Here is a 21,166-nt window from a genome sequence, read left to right as displayed (position 1 = left end):
TTAGGTGAAAAAGATCGGTTTCATTATTTTCTGATCATTTGAAGGCCCCACAGCTACAAAATAATCCAAACGTGCAAATACCTTGCCAAATTTAACAGTAGTAGTTTAATTCTATATTCCACGATGATACGTTTTTTTTTTGTTTGTTTTTTTTGGTGGGTGATGCAGTTCATGTGACACCCACAGAAACATGTCCTCAGCTGCACAAGGAGAGCCAGAGTGGTAGGTTTGTTTTCATATCTTGTTTGTAGGAAGAAGCAAGCCCAAAGATGCTCCTAAACCAATCTGCATTGCCTGATAGAAAGAAGCCACCCCGCCAGATGTCATCATCAAAGAGTTGAGAGAGCTGAGAGTGTGACAGACAGGTTAGCGATTGTTACACGTCAAAACGACATCAATTCAAATGGACGTTCAACAAGTGTAAATTATTTGGTGACAAGCTTGCTCTCCCCAGCCGTTGCATTTAACGAGGTCATAAATCAATAGTGTCGTTTCTAGAAGAGAGTACCCAACAACTATGTAGCTGCGGATTTCTCATTTCAGCCCGCGCAAGCCTATAACTAATGATGTGAATGTATTGTTTGCCATTAGACAAATATATCAAACAGGGTAAACTCTCATTCTATGGTAATGCTTATATGGTCCACTCTACCAAATTGGTACCGTGTGCATCTCCATGTAATTACATGAAAATACATTTTTATAAAGCGTCCTGCCCATTGATATGTATTTTGTTTCAAGTTAACATTTAATTTGTGCAAACATAATGGCCATAGTGCCTGTATCTGCTAATTTAATGCTCAAAACCCTCTGAGTTCCAATACAAACGGAATAACTTGAATTGTCATTTGAAAATTCCATTTAGATTTTTCTTGGGTTGTCTCTGAGTGATACAAGGGTAAACAATACAAGGGTTAAAATTGGTTTGCTGATTTGAAACCTTTGTGTGTGATCGATATGCAGAAAAAATAAATAAATAAATCGAGAGTGGGGCAAATACTTTGTCACGCTACTGCATGCATTTTTTTCGTTGATGTAGTGACAGTACAGTACTGTATTTTTTGGACTATAAATCGCTCTGGAGTATAAATCATATCAGTCAAAAGTCGCACCAGTCAATCCAATTATGCTATTGGACTGACATAAAAAGTCTACATACCTCTTTTTAAATGCCAGGTTTTGTGATAAAACACTAAGATGGTGCGCTTAAATTTTTGTCCATTATTAATGTAACCTACTGTACAATTCAGTTGAAAAACAAATGTTTTCGAGAGGTGAGGTAAAAATAACCACTGCGATAATCTGAATTCTTAAATACGCACACCCTCTTGTCATTGCGGATGTAGCTGTGTTCGGATTGAATCAATCACATTCAATCTCATGTTAAATGAGGTTAAGAACACACCTGCCACCATTTATAATGCCTCAAAATAACCCCAATTAAAGTTCAGCAGTTCTACGAGGCTTTTCCTGTTATTTTCGTGGTCACATCTTACTGCACAGGTTCCACAGCATCACAGGAATCTCATTGTTGAAAGGTAACATTCATCTTCACGTGAAGTGAACATGGCACGACAGTGAGATTATCACAAACCAGACGTCTTTTCAAAATTAATGTAAAGACGAGAAAAATACTGGTGAGGGAGCCTGCTTAGCCATTTTGTCACAAACATTTTAAATAATGCAGTGGCGCTTTAAAACATTGTTTTCTGATAAGAACAGCAGCGGTCGCAGTTTTATGTTGCAGAGAGGAGGTAGGCAGTATACAAGGCCAAGTGACAATTACCATTTGTTTGTGCTTGTACAGTATATCGAATTCGGCCTCACCGCTTGGTGTCCTTGCAAGAGCCGAGCTCTGAACCCCAAACTTTACAACTGTGAAGAAGACGTTCTAAGCACCTATCCACTGTTCTGCCTGTAAGGTATGGGCAAGAACCAATATAAGGTGTTGTGCCGATACCGGCCTTATTTTAATTTATCGGATGCTCGTGGAGGCTCCCAAAACCAGCCCCCCAAAAATCTGACATCAAGTAAGTCCTCCTCAGCCGTAGATGGCGCTATACTGAGGCCGTTTGACACATTAGTGAATCATCATCTGCGTCAGGAAGAAAGAAAGTTTTTGTCCTTGTCTTAAATGAAATTTTATACATCAAAAGTACGAGCGGTATCGGTGAGTGTGAGTACTTAAAAAGTAAATACAAAACTAAAAACTAAAGTGGTACTAAACATCCATACTGCCTGTTATTGTCATTCATTCAGAAAATACCAAATCCAAAATTCAAAAATACACTCTCTGTGGGCAAATGTGAAAAGTGGAAAAGGAATCCTGGAAATGTTGTCCACTTCTTCCAACAGACTGAAATTGAAATTGATTTGTTGTGTGCATTGCTGCGAAGAAAGACATTTTGACGCTTGAGATAAATATAGCGGACTTACACGACAATGCGGCGGTTCAGGAACCAGTATTTGCGACTGTGCCGGTCATAGCCAACCGGCAGCTGGCGAAGGAAGGGTCTGGTTTTCTGTATTTCAGGGATGCAGTCGACCACACCAGGCACCTTGTGCGCTACACACACCTCGCACTGCCACTCGTCCTCTGGCACTTCCTGCAATGGTGGCTTCACACATTCCAGATGGTAAACGGCTGCGCAGGTCTCGCAGCACAGCAAGTCACCCAGGCGGTGGCACACCCGGCAGTGGTCGTCGTAAGCTACCACGCCCTCTGACATGAGCTCCTCCCTGGCGATGTTGGTCGCCAGGAACTGGTCCACTAGAAACTGAAGAACTTTGATTTTGTTCTCAAAGGGTTCAAACGGATAATCCTCTCCTTCCTGGAAAGGGAGAATATGTCGATATTCCGGGTCACTCTCACAGTATGCCCGTAATACCTCCGGCCAGGTCATGCCATCCACAAAATAAAGTGTGGAATTGACAGAATCCTTCACGTCAGCAGGCCCGAAGGTGGTGTTGGAAGTGTCCTCCTCTCTGAGTATAGCCTTGAGTAGGGAAATGTGGGTCTCTGCCAGGAGCGTGCACTGCTCCTGGCTGGCAACCGCTGCGCAGAAATCCTCAAAACGGAAAGGGGAGAGCCGCAACACTGTGCCAAAATTGCGGAGAACCTCGTACACAGCAGACACGTTGAGGAGCTGTGAGGTAGGAACCAAGAGGTCCTCGGAGGACTTTGGAAGCTCCAAGGGGGGAATGTCTTGTGCCTCCAAGACGGGAGACTGCGGTTGTACCACTCGACTCCTTCTTCGACCTGTCGGAGAGAACGGAACAAAGCCAGGAATGAGAGGAATGACCGCAATGTAACCCACAGCAAACCTTTCTTGTTGAAACGTTCGAAAATCAACATTCAAATGAGAGCACATCTACTTTCAGAACTCCTTACCAGAGGAACTAAGGTGAGGAAACACTGTACATTCTGTCATTTGTATCAAGTAATTTGCTCTCAATATCTGTTGTTGCACACAGCATTTTTTTCGAGGGCACCATTTTTTTGTTATTACAGGATTTATCTGTCATTTGATGGACACCACACTCGATCAGGCTTTCCATTCATTTTTATTTTGCTTTTCTTTGTTCTTGCCTCTATATTTTTGATCATAAAAAGCAAAGGTGGCACAATGACATGTTTAATATGCCTCACAGTTCAAAACTCGATGCCGGCATTTTTGTGTAGCGTGTGCATATTCTTCCGCTTGCTTTTGTGAGTTTTCTGCTGATAATTGGTTAATGTGAGTGTGAATAGTTGTTTGTCTATAGGTGCCCTATAATTGATTGGCTGGTGACCAGTACAGGGATGTACTGCCTCACTCACCACAAAGTCAGCTGGGATAGCCCTCAGCACACCCGCAACCCTAATGAGGATAAGCATTATAGAAAATTGAAAACTATTCCAGCGGGGTGACAGGAAGCTGGAGTCAATCACAACTGGAATAGGATGCGAGGCGGGGATACACCATGGATGACTCACCTGTCAATCAGAAGTCTGACATAGACAGACAAGTTATGACAACCATTCAAAACTCGCTCACACCAATGAGAGAATTTGAATCTTTAATGAAGTCATCATACATTTTGGGGGATTGCAGAAGAAGATGGATTACTCATCCATCCACCCATTTTCTGTACCACTTATCCCCACTAGAGTCGTGGGTGAGTTGCAGCATATTCCAACTGACTTTGTGCAAGAGACGTGGTACACCTTAAATCGGTCACCAGAACCAACAACAAAGACTCATCCATACACACATTGACACCGAAGGACAATTTAAAGTCTTCAACTGACTGAAGAAGCATGTTTTTTTTGAAGGTGGTATAAAACTGGAGTATGGGAGAAGAAGGCTCAAAATACCGGTAAGCAGATCCGTATCGCTATTTGCAAATCAGAAATTGCAATTTGCACCTCATAGAAACACATTAAAAAGCAAAACAGTAAATGGGCATTTACGTGACACAACATGCTTATGCCACCTACATGTGGGAAGTAAGAGGCAAAAGCGAAGCTATTTGACTGAGGATGTGGGAAGATGGTGACAACAAATGAAGAAAATGCGTGAGGGGGAAAAAAATAAATAGAAAATGTCAAGCAAAGTGTGGGAGCATTGCAGACTGAAATGCAAGATGAGGACTCTGGCATGTTATTGTTGAAAGACAGACAAATACGAAATTGCATCGGACCCAAGACAAGGTAAGAAAAATAAAAATACCAGCTCAAACCATCGGAGTTACATTAATGTAGCTTTTTAACAAAGTGAATGGCGTGGAGCGCAAGGTTATGCCTTCGGTTGAATAAGTGGCTTGTTTATTATCATGGTGACAAGTACAGTATAGCATGCCTGTGACCACGAATACATCGTACAGGGTCGTGTTAAGTTTTGCTCAGTGCATGAACTGGACACTGTGTGACATATAACCTTTGTCGTACTTTAAAGTGGCTACATTTTGAGCCACGTGGGTGAAAACACGAGCAAATGTGGTCAGTACAAAATGGGTCATGGACCCAAACAGAGGAGGGTTTTGGTGAAGTCAAATTAACGATACAGTATACTGTACTGTATTGGTTTCCTGTCAAGATGTCTCAACAACAAAAATCTGCTTCATAAAACAAACACGGTCAGTTTCCAAATAGTAGGACCATTGGAGAATTGAAATTTGGAGGTTCCATTCTAAGACGTTAAATCAATTCCTCCATTTCATATCTCGCTTATCCTCACTTGCCAATCCCAACTGACTGACACCAAAGCTAAGAAAGGCCTCACAAAATCAATGAAGCACAATTTTGTTATGTTGTCTTGAATTGTCCCTAAACATTTCATCCACCGTCTAACAATGTGCTGTGCTGACAAATGATTACTTGAAAAAAATACGTCCATAGGTATATAAGTTTCTCTACCTGATTCCTACTAAGTGGTTGCGGGCGGTAACGATACTGTAATCATGAATGAGATGACGTCTGCAACAAGTGGGGGAAAAGGGCGCCTCTCTTCAAAACAAAGAACTGTCAAACTAATTCGGGAGCCTGTTGCTGAACTGTGTGCCTGAATAAGACTTTATCATTTTGAAATCGTATGTATTATTACCACAAACAATTCTTAATCGATGAGTGACTGGGGCATTTACTACAGCTTAATATGTCAAATCCGTTGTTTTATAATGAATAATAATTCTGAGCGCAAATGCATTTTAAAAGTTGTATTGGAACTATGACTACGTGAGGACTTTAACGACTAAGCAGTGCCATGAATGAAAAGTAAAATACCGAACATCGATACAGTAATTTACATATACTGCAATGGGCATTATGAAAATACAGTGGAAATAATGTTTTTCAGGGGGGGGGAAACGTCCTTTCTCTACACTGACAGAACCAATGCGCTGATCGGGCAAAAGTGCCTAAACCACGCGAGTCGGCTGAAGCGTGAGGCATTTCTTTGCAAAGCGGCGGTCGCAGAGCACACGGAAAACAAAGGCCCGTTTCTCCGTGCAAGCTCCATTTTGGACAATGCGCCTTGCTTTGTATTTGGAGGTAAAAATAAAATGCACTCTGCAAGACATGCAATTCCCACGCCGTGCATTTGCAAAAGAACGCGTACCTGGTGTGCTCCCGAGCGTGCTTTGGCTTCTCGTACTACTGTCGGTGCAGTAGCTGGCATCATCATCTTCATCTGCTAGTTCCCCCAGATAGTCCGAGTCGTTTGCCAAGGCCTCTTCTTCTTCTTCCAGATCCGACGAAGGGTTGTCGTTCAAGAGTTCGTCCTCCTCCGATCGGTAGCTTAAATTGTCGTCCTCCTCGTCGCTGTTGTCGTCGTACACCACCTTGGTCGGAGGCCGCTTCACTCCGCCTCTACTGCCGCCACGGCCGCCACGAGAGCCCCTGCCTCTCCCTCTGCCTCCTCTGCCTCGCGATGTCGCGCTCGACTCAGAGGTGGCGGCTACAACTTTCTTGCGGCCCCGGGACAAATTAAAGTTCTCTCGGCCTGATATTTCCGTGTCCACCTCGGTGGAACCGGTGACACAGGCGCCGTCGGTTAAGCCGCGTCCACGACCCCGTCCTCTGGCCCGTCCCCGTCCCCGCATCCCTCTGCCCCTTCCACTCCGGGAGCCCCGGGCTGGCGCGGGTGAGCCTTCCCGCATCCCGGCTGCCAGTTTGGGCGGCCTTCCTCTTCTCCCCCTCATTGTAGGAGAGCGCCTCTTCTGTTCCGCTTCAATCCCGGAGCCGCGAGACGCCACGCGCAACGAAGAAAAACGGAGAAAGGAGCCGCAAACGGCTCATGCGAAAGTTGCCGCGAAGTTCCCACCTGCCCACGGTCTCAATTTTAGGGCGCAAAGCTTAAAGTGAATGGCCGGTGTCCCGCTCTGGGTCGCCAACCGACGCCATTTTTCTTCTCGGCTCTCTCTCCGTTGAAAACACAGGCCTCAAACCTGCGTCAAGCCAACTGGAGTTCACAGGGAGTTTACCGGAAGCAGATGTTACAGACCATCGAAATAAACCAAAATCAACATCGTGACACGAATTACATACACACACAGTACGTTGTCAAGGCCATAAAATTTACAGATATGATATCTTATTTATATTCCACACAAACTGTACTCTAAGCTTCATTACTCTGACATAAAATATGACATTGACGCGTGCGTTTGGGAAGTACTGTCTTTTTAACCCTCCTTTAACTTGACACCTACCACGGACTAGCGCCAATGACGGGAATCACGTGACTCACTATTCTACAACAACGCAATTTGCATGCTAGTTCATAAAACGAGTCACACATGCGAATACTGTACTCTGCTCACTGTGCCTTTTTAAGAGCTCTCTCGTGATGTGGGACCTGATCAGCTCAGACAAGGAACGCAGTCGCTGCTTTTATAACTGACATGGCGCCACTGAGGTGACGGCGAACGAGGCAAGAGGATAGTCGTGAATCCGTTTAGCACAGCCACCCGAGGAAGTCGTCATAAAGTTAACCACACTTGGGAACAAGGAAACTGCATACATGTATTCACCGTACAGACAAACTGGATATTACATTTAATTGTAAATTTCCAGTCCTAAAACAATATCGTCGTACATGGACGCACAGCTTTAAGATTAACCTTTTACTCCAATATGAATTACATTCGTAAGTTGTCGTGGCCGAGTGGTTAAGGCGATGGACTAGAAATCCATTGGGGTCTCCCCGCGCAGGTTCGAATCCTGCCGACAACGGCAATGGTTTTGGCTCGAAGGAACCAAATTAGATGTTTGTGTGTACTTGTACTGTGATTTTTACCCCACTCCCAATAAGAAAAAAGGATCTGATGGAAGTATAATAGATTAGTTTTTACAACATGGGGACAACATGTAAACGCAAGATAGAAAGTTCTTGAGGTTCAAACCCCATTCGCACCGGGATTCAAACCCATGACCCGTTCCTCTTTCTCATGTCCTCCATTTTTCAGCTTTTTCCTTCATATTCCTCCTCCAAGCAGTCCTTTATGCTCCATTTTAGCAAGCGAGGTCTAAGTGTAGAACGGGTCCCAAACTCATTTCTGTCATAGGCCACGTCGTAGTTATGGTTTCTGTTGGACTGTGAACCAAATAAATGTACAATCGCCTCATATTACATACACACAAAAATCTGAGGCCTCCAAAAAATAATCAAATGCAACATTTACTTGAAAAGGGGAGTTTGTCACAAAAATGCTTGCAATATCTCAACATTTTAAAAAGTGAAGACAATTTGCAATTTTGGTATTTTAGCAAGAAACACAGTCGCTGCACATAATTTGCTTTCACGGGCCACATCACATCTAAAGGAGACAGCGTGAGTGCAAAATATTTTCTGTCTCACCTGATACGTCATCGGTTTTATGCTATCAGTAAAACTAATTCAAACAAATATTAAATACATTATACTGACTTTGGAAAATCAGAACACATTACAAGTCTGAAATCAATGGAGAAGTGCAGAGAGAACAGGTGCTTGCCAATAGTCTTCTTTGTCGTTGTTCAGTAGTTTTATCAGGAGATGGTGGTATTGCACCGTCACTGTGCTATTTCTGCTTTTTCATGAGCGGCTGCGCAATCCCAGGTGGGGTTGGCTGCCTGCTGCTGCACTTCCCATGCAGTCCATGTGTTTGAATACATAAATTCAGCAATTGTAACCTGTGGACATCGCTGGATTCAAAAATAAAATCAATACAAAAGACAGACCAGTGAACTCAAATGGAAAATCATTTTATGGAGGCCCACTAATTATTACTACTCCCCCCCTCCACAAGCAGGTGAGGCTCTGCCTCTCGTGACTACATGCCTCTGCAATAGGGCACATACAAAAACATTTTACAGGTTACAGATATCCAGGTTTCACACATAATAAAAAATAGCAAATAAATGAGCATGTAACACAACTGAGTGGTCAAGACTTCAACATTATCATTATACATGAAAATGTCATTTTAAATGATTTATCACCATTATTCTTAACAAATGAATCGAAGCTTAAAATGTACTGTGTTCTGGTGGCTAGCTTTAGGACATACAGTATTGAATCCCCTTCGAGTATCATGTCTCTTCCAGATTTTCATCTTAAGTTTTTATTGAAAAGCATTACACAAATCTAAAAAAGCTCTATAATTTCAATTGAATACTGTCCAATATCTTGTTTTCTCTTCATGTGTTGGAGCGCTTGGAGACCTCCTTCAACTTTCCCGAGTTCAGAAAATAGCCTCACCTGAGGGTACACAAGATCATGGGGTAAAAATTAATCCCATATAAATTTTATTTGATAATCATCATGAGGAGGAAACAATCAAAATTTTGTTAAACAGTTTCTGTGTTTGCACTTTCAGAAAGTTCACAAATGAAAATCTGTATTTGATTTACAGATACAAATCATACTGCTTCCACTGATAGGAACAAGAAGGCTGTACCTGAGACTTAATAAAGCTGTGGAAGTTTAGCAGTAGGACTTTGGCCTCTGGAGTCATGACTAGAACTGTGAAATGAGCATCCAACAACAAGCAAACCCAATCCATAATCTAAAAGAGAAAAAAAAAATCATCACCCCAACTGAATAATTTCTTAACAATGTCATAAACTACATTTGTTGCTAGCGATTGTGCTACAAAATCAATACTGGTGCTCAAAGATGCAACCCGTGTAATACATAACAGTAGCAATGAACGAAACAAGTCAATTAGTCAATGACTACACGTTTGTATTCAATTTGCATTTAAAACATTGCAGTGTATATTGCCAGTGTGTGCTCAGTCCGCAGCAATTGTTCTTCTACTTTTATATTCAATTGTATGCCAATTATTAGCATTGTAATTATTGTTACAAACCTGGGACACACTGGGTGATCGATAGCCATGACTCTGAGGAAAAGCGTCTTCGTTATATTTTAAGTAGAGGAAATGCAGATACTGCAGGAAAAGCTTGATAGGATGAGAAATAAGAGTCATCATGAAATGAAAAGTCTGCTTGATGAAGCAATGCTTGATTTGCTCTAACTCTCTGAATACGCGCGCGCGCGCGCGCGCGCGCGCGCACACACACACACACACACACACACACACACACACACACACACAGGCGTCAGAGTGAATTTCCCAACGCAACTCACCCTAAGGCAGCGAATTTTGGGTGCCAGTCACGGCTCTAATTTTAGTATATACAACTGACACCTGACTACAAGTCATAGGACAAGCCAAACAATGAACTCCCTCCCCCTGCAATTTTTAGTCCAAAAATATTGTAGTACAGTCCATGATCAGAGGAAAATATAGCGCAACCAAGGAACTTACAAACACGTGTTGAGATGAAAGATCTTTCAAATGTGGAAGGAGGAGGTCATCGGTGTACGCTGTCTGTAGGATCTCATTTCTGCACAGCTCCAGTCAAGATAACTTCACACCATCTATAATTCTGAAGATTATGCACTGATATACTGTTCTTTATTCCCGTCATCACCTGAAAACGTGTGTGTGCGCGTGCGTGTCTGCCAGTAAAAGGATACAATAAAACAGCCTTCTGTAAACCAACTGGACAGCTTTCCCCTGGTGCCGTTGATTTCCTATTCTCCTCGTCTGCTTTTGTCATCGTGACATCTGAGTGGTCCTCCAAAGAGGAGGTGGAGTTAAAACCATTCCGCAAGCCAACCTGACAATGTTCTCTGGAGGTCAGAGTTTCCATGAAGGAGAGGCTGTCAGGCTCCAGGTTCACTTTCTCTGCTTCACTGTCTGGCATGCTGCAACAGAGTGTTGAATATTAACATTTCATTTTATACTGAAAGAAACATGTTTTTGGAAATATATATTTTTTCCAATTAGTTGATTTGTTTCATGCGGCTAATGTTACAACTCTACCTAATAAAGGCCTTCAAGCAAGTGCAGGTGACCGCTTCTGGGATGTCAGGGAAAAACTGTAGGCAGAGCTGGCACAGGAAATAATCCTTCTTTTCCAGGGCCAGTTGCACGAGGTCGGGGCACACACTGTAAAGGAAATTGCAGTAAGTGTCATCTATTTCTAAAATAATTTTCCATGTGGTGCTGACAAAATTAAACCTACTCTATTTTAGTGAGTTAACACTTATATTGCATTTCTGTGGGACCTTGTGGAAGCAACTGTTGACAATCTCATACCAGAAATGTTCCCATCAGTTCAGCCAGTTGGAAATTCCAAATGTGCTTTTATTTGAAGATTCTTGCAGAACAGTAACTCAATCGCAAAGGTTTCTAAATAAAGTCATTGACACCTCTGTAGTGATTTGATCAGATTAAATCAATGCTTTACTGATGCGTAGGTTTAGTGTGCAAGTACAGCAAAGGATGTATCTCTTTTCTAGAGAGAAACACCATTATAACTCACTAACCTGTGGCAGAGAGAATGGGTGTGTACTAGCTGTGCCAGCGTGATCGGCGAATAGAAGGCAGTATCGGCCAAGCTGCGGGACACCAGAGTCGATGCCAGCGGTCCCACTGACTGATTCAGGTCCTGGATGTCTGTTCTGGAAAAGAGGCCTTCCACTCCTTTCTGCACTTCCTCTACTGGTGCGGTCTATGTGACAAAAAATAAGCAAGGACTTATTTCATCTCAGAAATGTACCATACCGGATATCAATCAACAGCGGTAGGCAACGGCAACATATCCCACAAGATATCAAAACTTTCTTCCATTGCACAAGTATGGAATCAAAGTGTAGCTGATCCACCAAGAGAGGAAGTTGCTAAATTACATTACACTCTAACCTTTAACAACCATTCAACTTTCCCCCCAAAATGTATGAATGAAACATGGTCCAAAAACAAACATCAACAAAAAATATTACCTTGATGAGCTCCAGAACTTGCTCAACTGTTAAACTGGGGGAAGACTGACTCTTATGTGTACTTCTCTGGAAAGACAGTAGACTAATTAAGGATCGCCTGTGCATAATGAAGCCACAATAAATTACAGGTGCCATAATAGACAAACATAAGAAAAGGGTGCACTCAGCTCAGTTCATAGTCTGTCAGACAATCTGGCTCATCACTTTTAGGATTTGGGATTGGTTGAGACAAACTCACTCTGTCAAATGGAACTATCCTTGGAAAGTTAGAATTTACATACCAACTTCCTGGTCTCTATTGCTCTGGAGGGCTGAGTTTTCTCTTCATGTAAGATGCTGTTCCAAGAAGGCACTGACACTAGAGGTTTGGATTCTGTTAAATTTGAAAGAAAACACATTGAGCGACCAATCAGTTCATGATACCCTTTGAATGTAATGTTAAAGATTAGATGCCATAAACGTGTAAGAATGAGAAATAATTTCAGAAGTTGTCATAAATATAAAGCAGCTGGATATGATCCCAGTTAAGGCGCTATTTATTTATTGAGAGAGAGAGAGAGAGAGAGAGAGAGAGATATGACACTGAATGTTTTTTCTTTAATTGCCACTTCACACATGTAACTCTTCCACATTAAAAGTGGACAAAACTGTCTTGGTCGAGTATGTAGACATTTCATGAACAAAACGTGGGAGTCAATGCACTTAAGCATCAGGTGTGTTCTTGTCATGCATCGTGTCCAATGTTTTGATTGATTTAGCTCACCTTCGTTTCTGTACTGCTTCAGTTTGCCCAAAGCGGAAGCGAGCGAAGAATTGGTGCATCCATATGGAATAACTGACAGTGTTTTGCCATGTGGAATGAACAACTTGTTGGAATAACACCAAAGCTAAAAATAAAAGAGAAAGGTAACTCAATAACAATAATGGGTCGGCGTGAACTATTCGTTTGTAAACTGCTATTAAGTTGTGAGGAGGGAGTGGTATCCCGATCACAGTGGAGAGCAGAGGTGATACTCTACCAAAGTCATACAGTCCTCCATCAGCACTCAGCAGCTGGAAGGACAGGGAACATTGGCCTATGGTCCAAAAACTGACCAAGGAGGTCAGTGTTCAAACTTTAACTTGCTCATTGGCCATGCTGCTAACTTAGCTAACCTTGCAAAGCCAAAGTCCCGGGCACCTTTTAATCATTAAAATTAAACATTCAGCTCTATGGATTTAAAAATAAATAAATAAAAATAAAAAACGCATGTGTTGTGTCCCTACCTGTCCAAAGATTTTACCCGCGATTTCTTTTCCTGCCTGAAGTGTCTGGAAATTTATATTCCAGATGCAGAGGAAGTCTGAAAGGCAAACACAACACTGAAGCCAACTCAAACTACTTTACTCAGATTCCTGAGTATGTTCATAAATAGATGCTAGATCAGGTAAGATCTGTCCAGCTCTCAATACAAAGTGGACCCCCACATAGTCATTTGGCACCCATATATTCAGCTATTGCATATTTTTGTCAATAAAAAAAAAATATATATATATATATATATATATATACACATATATATATATATATATATATATATATATATATATGAGTCAGCCAACTCCTGTTTTGTTGTGCAAAACACTTGGTGGCTAGGTGGCTAATCAGCGCTCCCCCCCCCCCAATATTTTTTGGGTGGTTGGGGGGTTATTAAAAACACACACACAATTTTAATGGCTGCCATTTATTCAAGAAGTTTCCCTATTCGTGGGCCAGCTTCTGCAAAGGGAACTGGATAGAACTCAAAAAGCCAGAAACAGTTTTCCAGAATGTTTGGTATGAATAATAAAACAGGGGACAGCACAGAGTGTCGTTTGTTGAAACACATTTGTCAACTTAAAGAGGAAGTCCACCCCAAAAATTATTTCCGAGAATGTGTTCTCTGCAGTCCTATACTTGTCTAAACACGGCATTGTGATTTATATTGTATTTGTGGAACACGTGTTAAGCAGTAAAATCCACCCATTTTTGTCCATCTCAGGGGGCGGCCCTTTTGCCAGTTGCTGTTGACTGAAAATAACATAAAAAATTCTCAGGGCTCAGGTAACGACCAATCATGGCCAGCTTCAGAAGAAAGGTGAGCCGTGATTTGTCGTTTCCCGATTTTGCTGCTTAACTTATATCTCACATCACCAATATTAATCAGAATGCTGTGTTTAGACTCGCAGAGGCGCATAGTGCATATTAACGTCAAGAAAATTTTGGGGTTGACTTCCCCTTTAATGCATAAGTGAATTCCTTAACCAGTCATATGCTCCAACGAAATGCAAAAATGGAGAGAACATTTTCATGATCTTCAAGGAGATAATGTCATATACCTTTACTAGTTCCAGCTGAGGGGTGCGGAACGCCAACCACAGCAACGTGGGCTTCATCTAGGAGGAGGGCAGAAGCCGCATTCAACTGGTCCTCGTCAACAGAAAGAGCCAGCAGCAGATTACGGGGCAGTGAAAGGGTTTGAGACCCCTCTTCGGCCCCCGGGCCCAACACAGAAATCACACTCTGGTACACATGCCCATTAGGATCTGCATTACAGAGAAACGAGAAGGCACAGATGAACTTAGTCTACTGTGTTGCTGATACTTGGGCAATGTCTGCCAACAACAAATTTAGCAGTCTCTGCAATAATGCTTCTTCATCTTCAAGCACGAGATTTTCTGTTAACTCATTATGTCGTCAGAGATATTTAAACAGAAGAAATGGATGCTTACAGAGGTAAAGCAGATGGATGAGTTTATCTCTGTAGGATGCAGAGAAGCTGAGAGGGGACAGGCTGGAATTTTCTTGCTCCAAACGGTACTTGTGCAGTATGTTTGGCTTTAGTTTCTGTGTTGGGTGGTTGGGGGGTTATTAAAAACACACACACAATTTTAATGGCTGCCATTTATTCAAGAAGTTTCCCTATTCGTGGGCCAGCTTCTGCAAAGGGAACTGGATAGAACTCAAAAAGCCAGAAACAGTTTTCCAGAATGTTTGGTATGAATAATAAAACAGGGGACAGCACAGAGTGTCGTTTGTTGAAACACATTTGTCAACTTAAAGAGGAAGTCCACCCCAAAAATTATTTCCGAGAATGTGTTCTCTGCAGTCCTATACTTGTCTAAACACGGCATTGTGATTTATATTGTATTTGTGGAACACGTGTTAAGCAGTAAAATCCACCCATTTTTGTCCATCTCAGGGGGCGGCCCTTTTGCCAGTTGCTGTTGACTGAAAATAACATAAAAAATTCTCAGGGCTCAGGTAACGACCAATCATGGCCAGCTTCAGAAGAAAGGTGAGCCGTGATTTGTCGTTTCCCGATTTTGCTGCTTAACTTATATCTCACATCACCAATATTAATCAGAATGCTGTGTTTAGACTCGCAGAGGCGCATAGTGCATATTAACGTCAAGAAAATTTTGGGGTTGACTTCCCCTTTAATGCATAAGTGAATTCCTTAACCAGTCATATGCTCCAACGAAATGCAAAAATGGAGAGAACATTTTCATGATCTTCAAGGAGATAATGTCATATACCTTTACTAGTTCCAGCTGAGGGGTGCGGAACGCCAACCACAGCAACGTGGGCTTCATCTAGGAGGAGGGCAGAAGCCGCATTCAACTGGTCCTCGTCAACAGAAAGAGCCAGCAGCAGATTACGGGGCAGTGAAAGGGTTTGAGACCCCTCTTCGGCCCCCGGGCCCAACACAGAAATCACACTCTGGTACACATGCCCATTAGGATCTGCATTACAGAGAAACGAGAAGGCACAGATGAACTTAGTCTACTGTGTTGCTGATACTTGGGCAATGTCTGCCAACAACAAATTTAGCAGTCTCTGCAATAATGCTTCTTCATCTTCAAGCACGAGATTTTCTGTTAACTCATTATGTCGTCAGAGATATTTAAACAGAAGAAATGGATGCTTACAGAGGTAAAGCAGATGGATGAGTTTATCTCTGTAGGATGCAGAGAAGCTGAGAGGGGACAGGCTGGAATTTTCTTGCTCCAAACGGTACTTGTGCAGTATGTTTGGCTTTAGTTTCTGCAGGTACAAAAAGTTGTCCCCCTTCTAAAGAAAGACACTGAAATTTAGTAAAGGCCAATTAGGAAGTAAGGAACACAGGCAGTAATCACAAAATAAAAACAAAGATAACTACAACGAAAACAATATTTTCATTCAAAAATATTTGCTGGACTAGTATTTTAAGTTATTCAGTTTTATTTTAAGTACTTCAATGTGGTAAACTATGACTGACTGTGGATCTAGTGTCAATAGCACCTTACACTCGCCAAAATATTCTGTCCAGCCGTTCAGTATACTCTCTATACAGGTGATGACAATAAAGCTTAATTCACTCCAACTCATGGCATTCGAGTTTGCTATTCCTCTATGAACAACTTGGTGTGTTGCTCTGTTGCACTCCTATAATGTAATATTTACATTCCTGATGCCCCTATCACCATGTTGCAAAACATAAAACCAGATTGAGGTTTACCCAATATGGAGCAAGGTAAGATGATACATCTGTAGCTCTTGGTGAAAAATTAACTTTGGATTTGTGTGATTTGTCATGATAAAAGCACCACAAAATAAGTTGTACAGTAGTACCATTTCTGTTGTGAAGATGACAAGCTGCTGGGTTCCTGCCACTATGTTGGTGCTCCACCTGGATACAAAAATAATTATCAAGAGAGCAGCACAACTGAGTGAGGCATCTAAAAAAACCTTACAGACTAATAGTCTTGGAGTGAATTTATTTCACTTGACCCAATTTCTCCAGTCTCATTTAACTTGTGAGCAGGCTCATGTTGGAATAAGACTTGTTTTGCTGGGGATTTAGAGCTATACTAAGGCTGCGGGTCAGAGCCTGCTAACATCAGAGCTAGTGGGTCATAGACAGGGAACGCCTTTACTTATGCACCATGTACCTACCCAATGGTGTTGTCGGTCATAGTTTGCACAGAGTAATCATTACTAAGTGTTGCATTGAAGCAACCGGTCATTTATCTTCACAAAGTGAAGCCACATTATTGCCTCTGCTTGCACTCTGCAAAATGCCTTGCAACTCGGGATCTGGGCTTCCTTCCTGATTTAAAATTTTTCTATTATTGAGCAAAAGTTGGATTGATATTGATCACCTCTCTATTGCGATACATTTTGATAATGAATGATTGTTCCGCCCTAAATATAGCACGTAGATCTATCAAAAGGTATAAAAATACTGTTTGGTTTAAATTTCACAATATTTAATGTTCTGGCTGTAGTTTGCATTTTTGTAAAACTACACCGTTGCATTCTAAGAAGCCTGTAATACCTTGCACCCCTTGTATAAAGTAAGTATAAAACAGCAACGTACACCACAACAACTACAATATGAACAGCTATGTACAGTATACATTGTATTTCCGTCACCTCTCTGAGAGTGCATCACAATCTTTACAAAGGCAAATTATTTCATTCGCAACACCAAATTGCCATGGCACAATCTTACCTAATGGTTTCATCTGGAGCCAAGACTTCCTCAACAGTTTGCTGAGGAGCGGAGAGAAGAGAATCGAGAAGTCTCACGGCTCCTCTCTGAAACAAGACTACAGGATCTCCTCCAGCAACACAGTGGACCCTCCATATGTCCGACAGCACCTGGGCAAAACACACTTGAACATTTAAAAATTGAACCATTCAACACATTTGAAATTAAGTAGGTCAAGATACAGTACATGACTTCCTAAATACAGCTATTATATTATCAAAATGTCCATGTCACTTGTAGCCTGTATTAAAACTAGGTAAACTGAGATTTATGACGAAAACAAACAGTAGAGGCGACAATCATTTGAAATACATACATTCAAAAATAAATTTAAAGAATCATATTTACAGTCGCTTTAAATGTCTTATCCAAGAGAACATCATCTTCCTTCCAGATTCTGATCACCTGAAAAACATACAAAATTAAATGATAGACCCTGCTACTATGACTTCATTTAAATGTGTCTACCTTGTTGTCTGTGACTGTCACATATTCTTTAGTGTGTGTGTTGTAGACTGCTGGACAGGTCAAACAATTTCCTTGTTTCACAGTCCAGCTTCCGAGTGGTTTCTGGTCTGAAACCTGACAGAAACACACACACACACACACACACACACACACACACACACACACACACACACACACAAAACATCAACACAAATACCAGTGACAATGTAACTTTCAACATGAACTCTAGAAATAATTAGATGACAGCAACAAACACACTGTTATCTTAGACACATTTCCAAATGTCTTAAGCTATTCAGATAATAGGAGGCGATTTCGATAATCATTTATATTTACCTCTTTGGGAATTAGTTAAAGTGCTGTGCTAAAGAAGCAAATGTTAGCATCTAAATTGATGTTTCTGGTTGACACCAAATTTTAGTTCCACGCTACAGGACCATCTACCGCCTCACTATTAATTAACACAGTTCCTCAATTTAGTGCATTTCGTTTATTTTAGTTGCATGACAACAATTATGAAAAGAACCGACGGTGCTAATGAGAGTTGTGCAAGTTTCAACTCTCCATTCCAGCTACCTAGCTTACTTAGCCACGGCTTGCTAGATGCTCTATAAACACGTTTAAAGTTACCTTGTAAAGAGTAACAGATCTGAAGGCGTCAGTGACGATTACATGGTCGCTATCCCGCTCCTCTTCGACGCCCTGAATGCTGGAATTTGTCAGATTCTGAGATGGAACTATTCCACACAACGTGTATCCCTCATACAGCGCGGCCATGCTTGTCCAAGAGAGACGGGACTTTGGTCGTTCTCGCGAGAATATAGGAAAAAAACGCGCAATTGGAATATAAACTCGTCACTCAAATCTAGTTGGATTTGACACCGCCACCGGAAATTCTGTGTCGGCTACATTACGTTGCTACTTGCCAAAATCGCCTAATTTTTGAGGCATTTTGAGGAGGTGAATCTGAAGCCCGTGCTCTACTCTGAGAGTGGCCGTGTTCGCTCCCATTCACTGCCAACTAGGAGAGATGGAAAACATGCAGCACAGCGACCCCCTGGGTTCGGATTTTGACTCCCATGATTTACTTGTTCCATGTATTGGTAGGAAGGGATGTCCTTTTTCAGCATTAATCGTTCCTTCACAGATGTAGAAGTTACCCATGCCATGGGCACTAAGATGGTCCAAGACCAACACACCTGCTGACTTTTGAACTTTGCACTATGGTTCTTTTCCTGTTTGGCCCTCATCCGAAATGTGCACTTGTCAGACTACAGCACCCACACTTTCACACTTTGGGTCAGTCCATCACAAATGAGCTTGCACCCTGAAAAGCGTTTCTGGGTATTGCTGAGTAAAGTTTTAACTTGCATTTTGTGGCTGTAGTGACAGACTGTTATAATCTTTTCCCCCAAAAATAGAGGTATTTTTTTATTTCACAAAATGTAGTTCATTTTTCAATTGTTCTACAGAAGACATCACACACAAATTATGAAGACATCACACACAAATTATGAATCACATGCATCTTAAGCCCCAAAATGTACTTTATTTTTGGAGACCAGCACTGTAGTAATCCTGTGAGTATTACAGTGATTTAATCATCACCTTCAGAGAAGAGATCTGTTACGTCTCAGCACTGCTCTATTTCTGAAGGAAGTGAACCAGAATGAAAGGTATACTCAATTCCGCTTGGCTCTAAAAAGAAACACAAAGAATTACTGTAGTTAGAAGATAGATGACAGTTTGAGTAGCTGTTAAAATGTTCTCAATATTGTTTCTCAATGTACTTTTATAGCATTTCAACAGTTTGTGTGGGCAATGAATATATTCAACATGCCAATGCATTACCTTTGAAGCATTCAGGGATTTTGAGATTTCCATCGATGCACTGAGTTGACACAGCATAGCCGCAATTCCTGACTTTGTCCAAGCAATAGACTGACACAATGTCATTATGGAAGACTTTGTTTGGGTCGAGATCTCCAATCCAGAGTTTTTTTTCTTTGTATAATATTCTTCCTCTTCCTATGTCAATGCGGCAAGGAGCTGCAGGTAATCGAAATGGTAACATATAAAACATGATGACAATGTTATGCATAAAAAAAAAATTAAAAAAAAATTAAGCAACATTTTTTTTTGTTGCTAAAATACCTGTGAAAACCCATGCAAATATTGGAAGAATGCGCCTCAAAACAGAACACAACTTCTTAATGAACTGTATAAATATAAGACAATAGCTATCTATATTGGCTTACCTTTACAGGCTGGTTTTTCAGACCAATCTCCATTCTTCTGGCAAGAAATTTGGAAGCTTCCTTGCAGCATATAGTCACCATTGCAGCCGTACTGCACCGTCTCCATGAAGTTGTAACGTCTCTGGTCATTGCTCGACATGTAACCGTTGAAAATATTCTCCGGTGGAGGACACGTAACCACTGGAAATATTTAGCATTCCATGAATTAATACTGATAGAGAAAGCTTTCTTTTGATTCAGTGAACATATTTTATTCATAACAACAATTTTCTACAAGAACCAGCAAGTCAGAAATAGTACAATTCAATTATCAGTGGGTAACTAATTTTTACATTGCATGCATTGTATTCTATCCATCCATCCATCCATCCATCCATCCATCCATCCATCCATCCATCCATCCATCCAATTTCCTCCGCTTATCCTCAGGGTCGCCGGTGTGCTGGAGCCTATTCTAACTGTCTTCGGGCCATGGGCGGGGTACACACTGCACTGGTTGCCAACCAATCTCAGGGAACACGGACAAACAGCCATTTGCACTTACAATCACACCAAGGGACAATTTAGAGTGTTCCATTAAGCTGCCATGCATGTTTTTTGGAATCTGGAAGGAAACCGGAACATCCGGAGAAAACCTACACAGGCACAGGGAGAACATGCAAACTCCACACAGGAAGACTGGGGCCAGAAGTGAACCCTGCACCTCTACACTGTGAGGCAGAAATGCCGCCATGTGCAGTATTTAACTGTTAAAATTAAATTTGACTAAATTAAAAGTGTGTTGGAAGAGTTTATTTAAAGTTTCATGATGATGTCAGTTGGACCTGATAAAGGACACATTTTATTCCCTATTGGGAAAATAGCTTCCAAATCCGAACAAACTGCAGCATCCATCCAGCAGCTTAATTGTGTTGGAAGTCCCATTAATTTGCTTTTTGGAGTATATATACATACACATACACATACACATATACATATATACATATATATATATATACATATACATATATATATATATATATATATATATTAGCGCGGGGGAAAAAAGCGCACACATCCCCATTTC

At 41.4% G+C, this 21,166-nt stretch overlaps 3 protein-coding genes and 1 non-coding gene across 14 annotated transcripts in view; 1 reads left to right on the top strand and 3 right to left on the bottom strand.

The window, feature by feature from the left end:
- The window catches only part of LOC109519852 (nucleosome-remodeling factor subunit BPTF), a 40,341-nt gene extending 33,330 nt beyond the window's left edge, over nt 1-7,011 (bottom strand). For 3 of the 4 annotated variants that reach the window (XM_019876659.1, XM_019876660.1, XM_019876662.1), the window contains exons 1-2: nt 6,099-7,011; nt 2,437-3,259 (exon numbers count right to left, since the gene is read on the bottom strand). In XM_019876659.1, coding sequence (XP_019732218.1) covers nt 2,437-3,259; nt 6,099-6,681 — 1,406 coding nt within the window. In that variant the 5' untranslated portion in view covers nt 6,682-7,011. The remainder of the gene's footprint in view (nt 1-2,436; nt 3,260-6,098) is intronic. The other variant, XM_019876661.1, reaches the window with a different exon arrangement.
- Nucleotides 7,012-7,632: 621 nt separating this feature from the next.
- On the top strand, nt 7,633-7,714 carry trnas-aga (transfer RNA serine (anticodon AGA)). Its single transcript has one exon. It is a non-coding gene; the product is annotated as a tRNA-Ser (tRNA).
- A 995-nt stretch (nt 7,715-8,709) lies between these two features.
- On the bottom strand, nt 8,710-18,785 carry nol11 (nucleolar protein 11). Of its 4 annotated transcripts, none has more exons than XM_019876568.1 (19): nt 18,473-18,785; nt 17,843-17,956; nt 17,723-17,779; nt 17,336-17,484; nt 16,453-16,510; nt 15,871-15,912; nt 14,571-14,670; nt 14,184-14,384; nt 13,086-13,162; nt 12,583-12,706; nt 12,101-12,192; nt 11,820-11,885; nt 11,364-11,548; nt 10,858-10,983; nt 10,509-10,739; nt 10,297-10,375; nt 9,835-9,927; nt 9,421-9,528; nt 8,710-9,221 (listed from the first exon to the last, which is right to left on the bottom strand). In XM_019876568.1, the coding sequence occupies exons 1-19, from the start codon at nt 18,617-18,619 to the stop codon at nt 9,108-9,110; spliced, it is 2,163 nt and encodes a 720-aa protein (XP_019732127.1). In that variant the 5' UTR covers nt 18,620-18,785; the 3' UTR covers nt 8,710-9,107. The 4 variants fall into 4 exon arrangements, with proteins under 4 accessions (XP_019732127.1, XP_019732126.1, XP_019732125.1 ...); XM_019876567.1 differs by having other exon boundaries at nt 14,178-14,384; nt 14,571-14,639; nt 15,840-15,912; nt 18,473-18,783; XM_019876566.1 differs by having other exon boundaries at nt 14,178-14,384; nt 18,473-18,782.
- Nucleotides 18,786-19,371: 586 nt separating this feature from the next.
- The window catches only part of LOC109519812 (beta-2-glycoprotein 1), a 15,283-nt gene continuing 13,488 nt past the window's right edge, over nt 19,372-21,166 (bottom strand). For all 5 annotated transcript variants that reach the window (XM_019876570.1, XM_019876575.1, XM_019876574.1 and 2 more), the window contains 3 exons: nt 20,101-20,280; nt 19,694-19,891; nt 19,372-19,540 (listed from right to left, as the gene is read on the bottom strand). In XM_019876570.1, coding sequence (XP_019732129.1) covers nt 19,476-19,540; nt 19,694-19,891; nt 20,101-20,280 — 443 coding nt within the window. In that variant the 3' untranslated portion in view covers nt 19,372-19,475. The remainder of the gene's footprint in view (nt 19,541-19,693; nt 19,892-20,100; nt 20,281-21,166) is intronic.

This window comes from Hippocampus comes, unplaced genomic scaffold, assembly GCF_001891065.2.
Source record: "Hippocampus comes isolate QL1 unplaced genomic scaffold, H_comes_QL1_v1.1 scaffold51, whole genome shotgun sequence".
Taxonomy (NCBI): domain Eukaryota; kingdom Metazoa; phylum Chordata; class Actinopteri; order Syngnathiformes; family Syngnathidae; genus Hippocampus; species Hippocampus comes.
The sequence above is the reverse complement of the archived record's forward strand: the minus strand, read 5'-3'. Positions and strand labels throughout refer to the sequence as shown.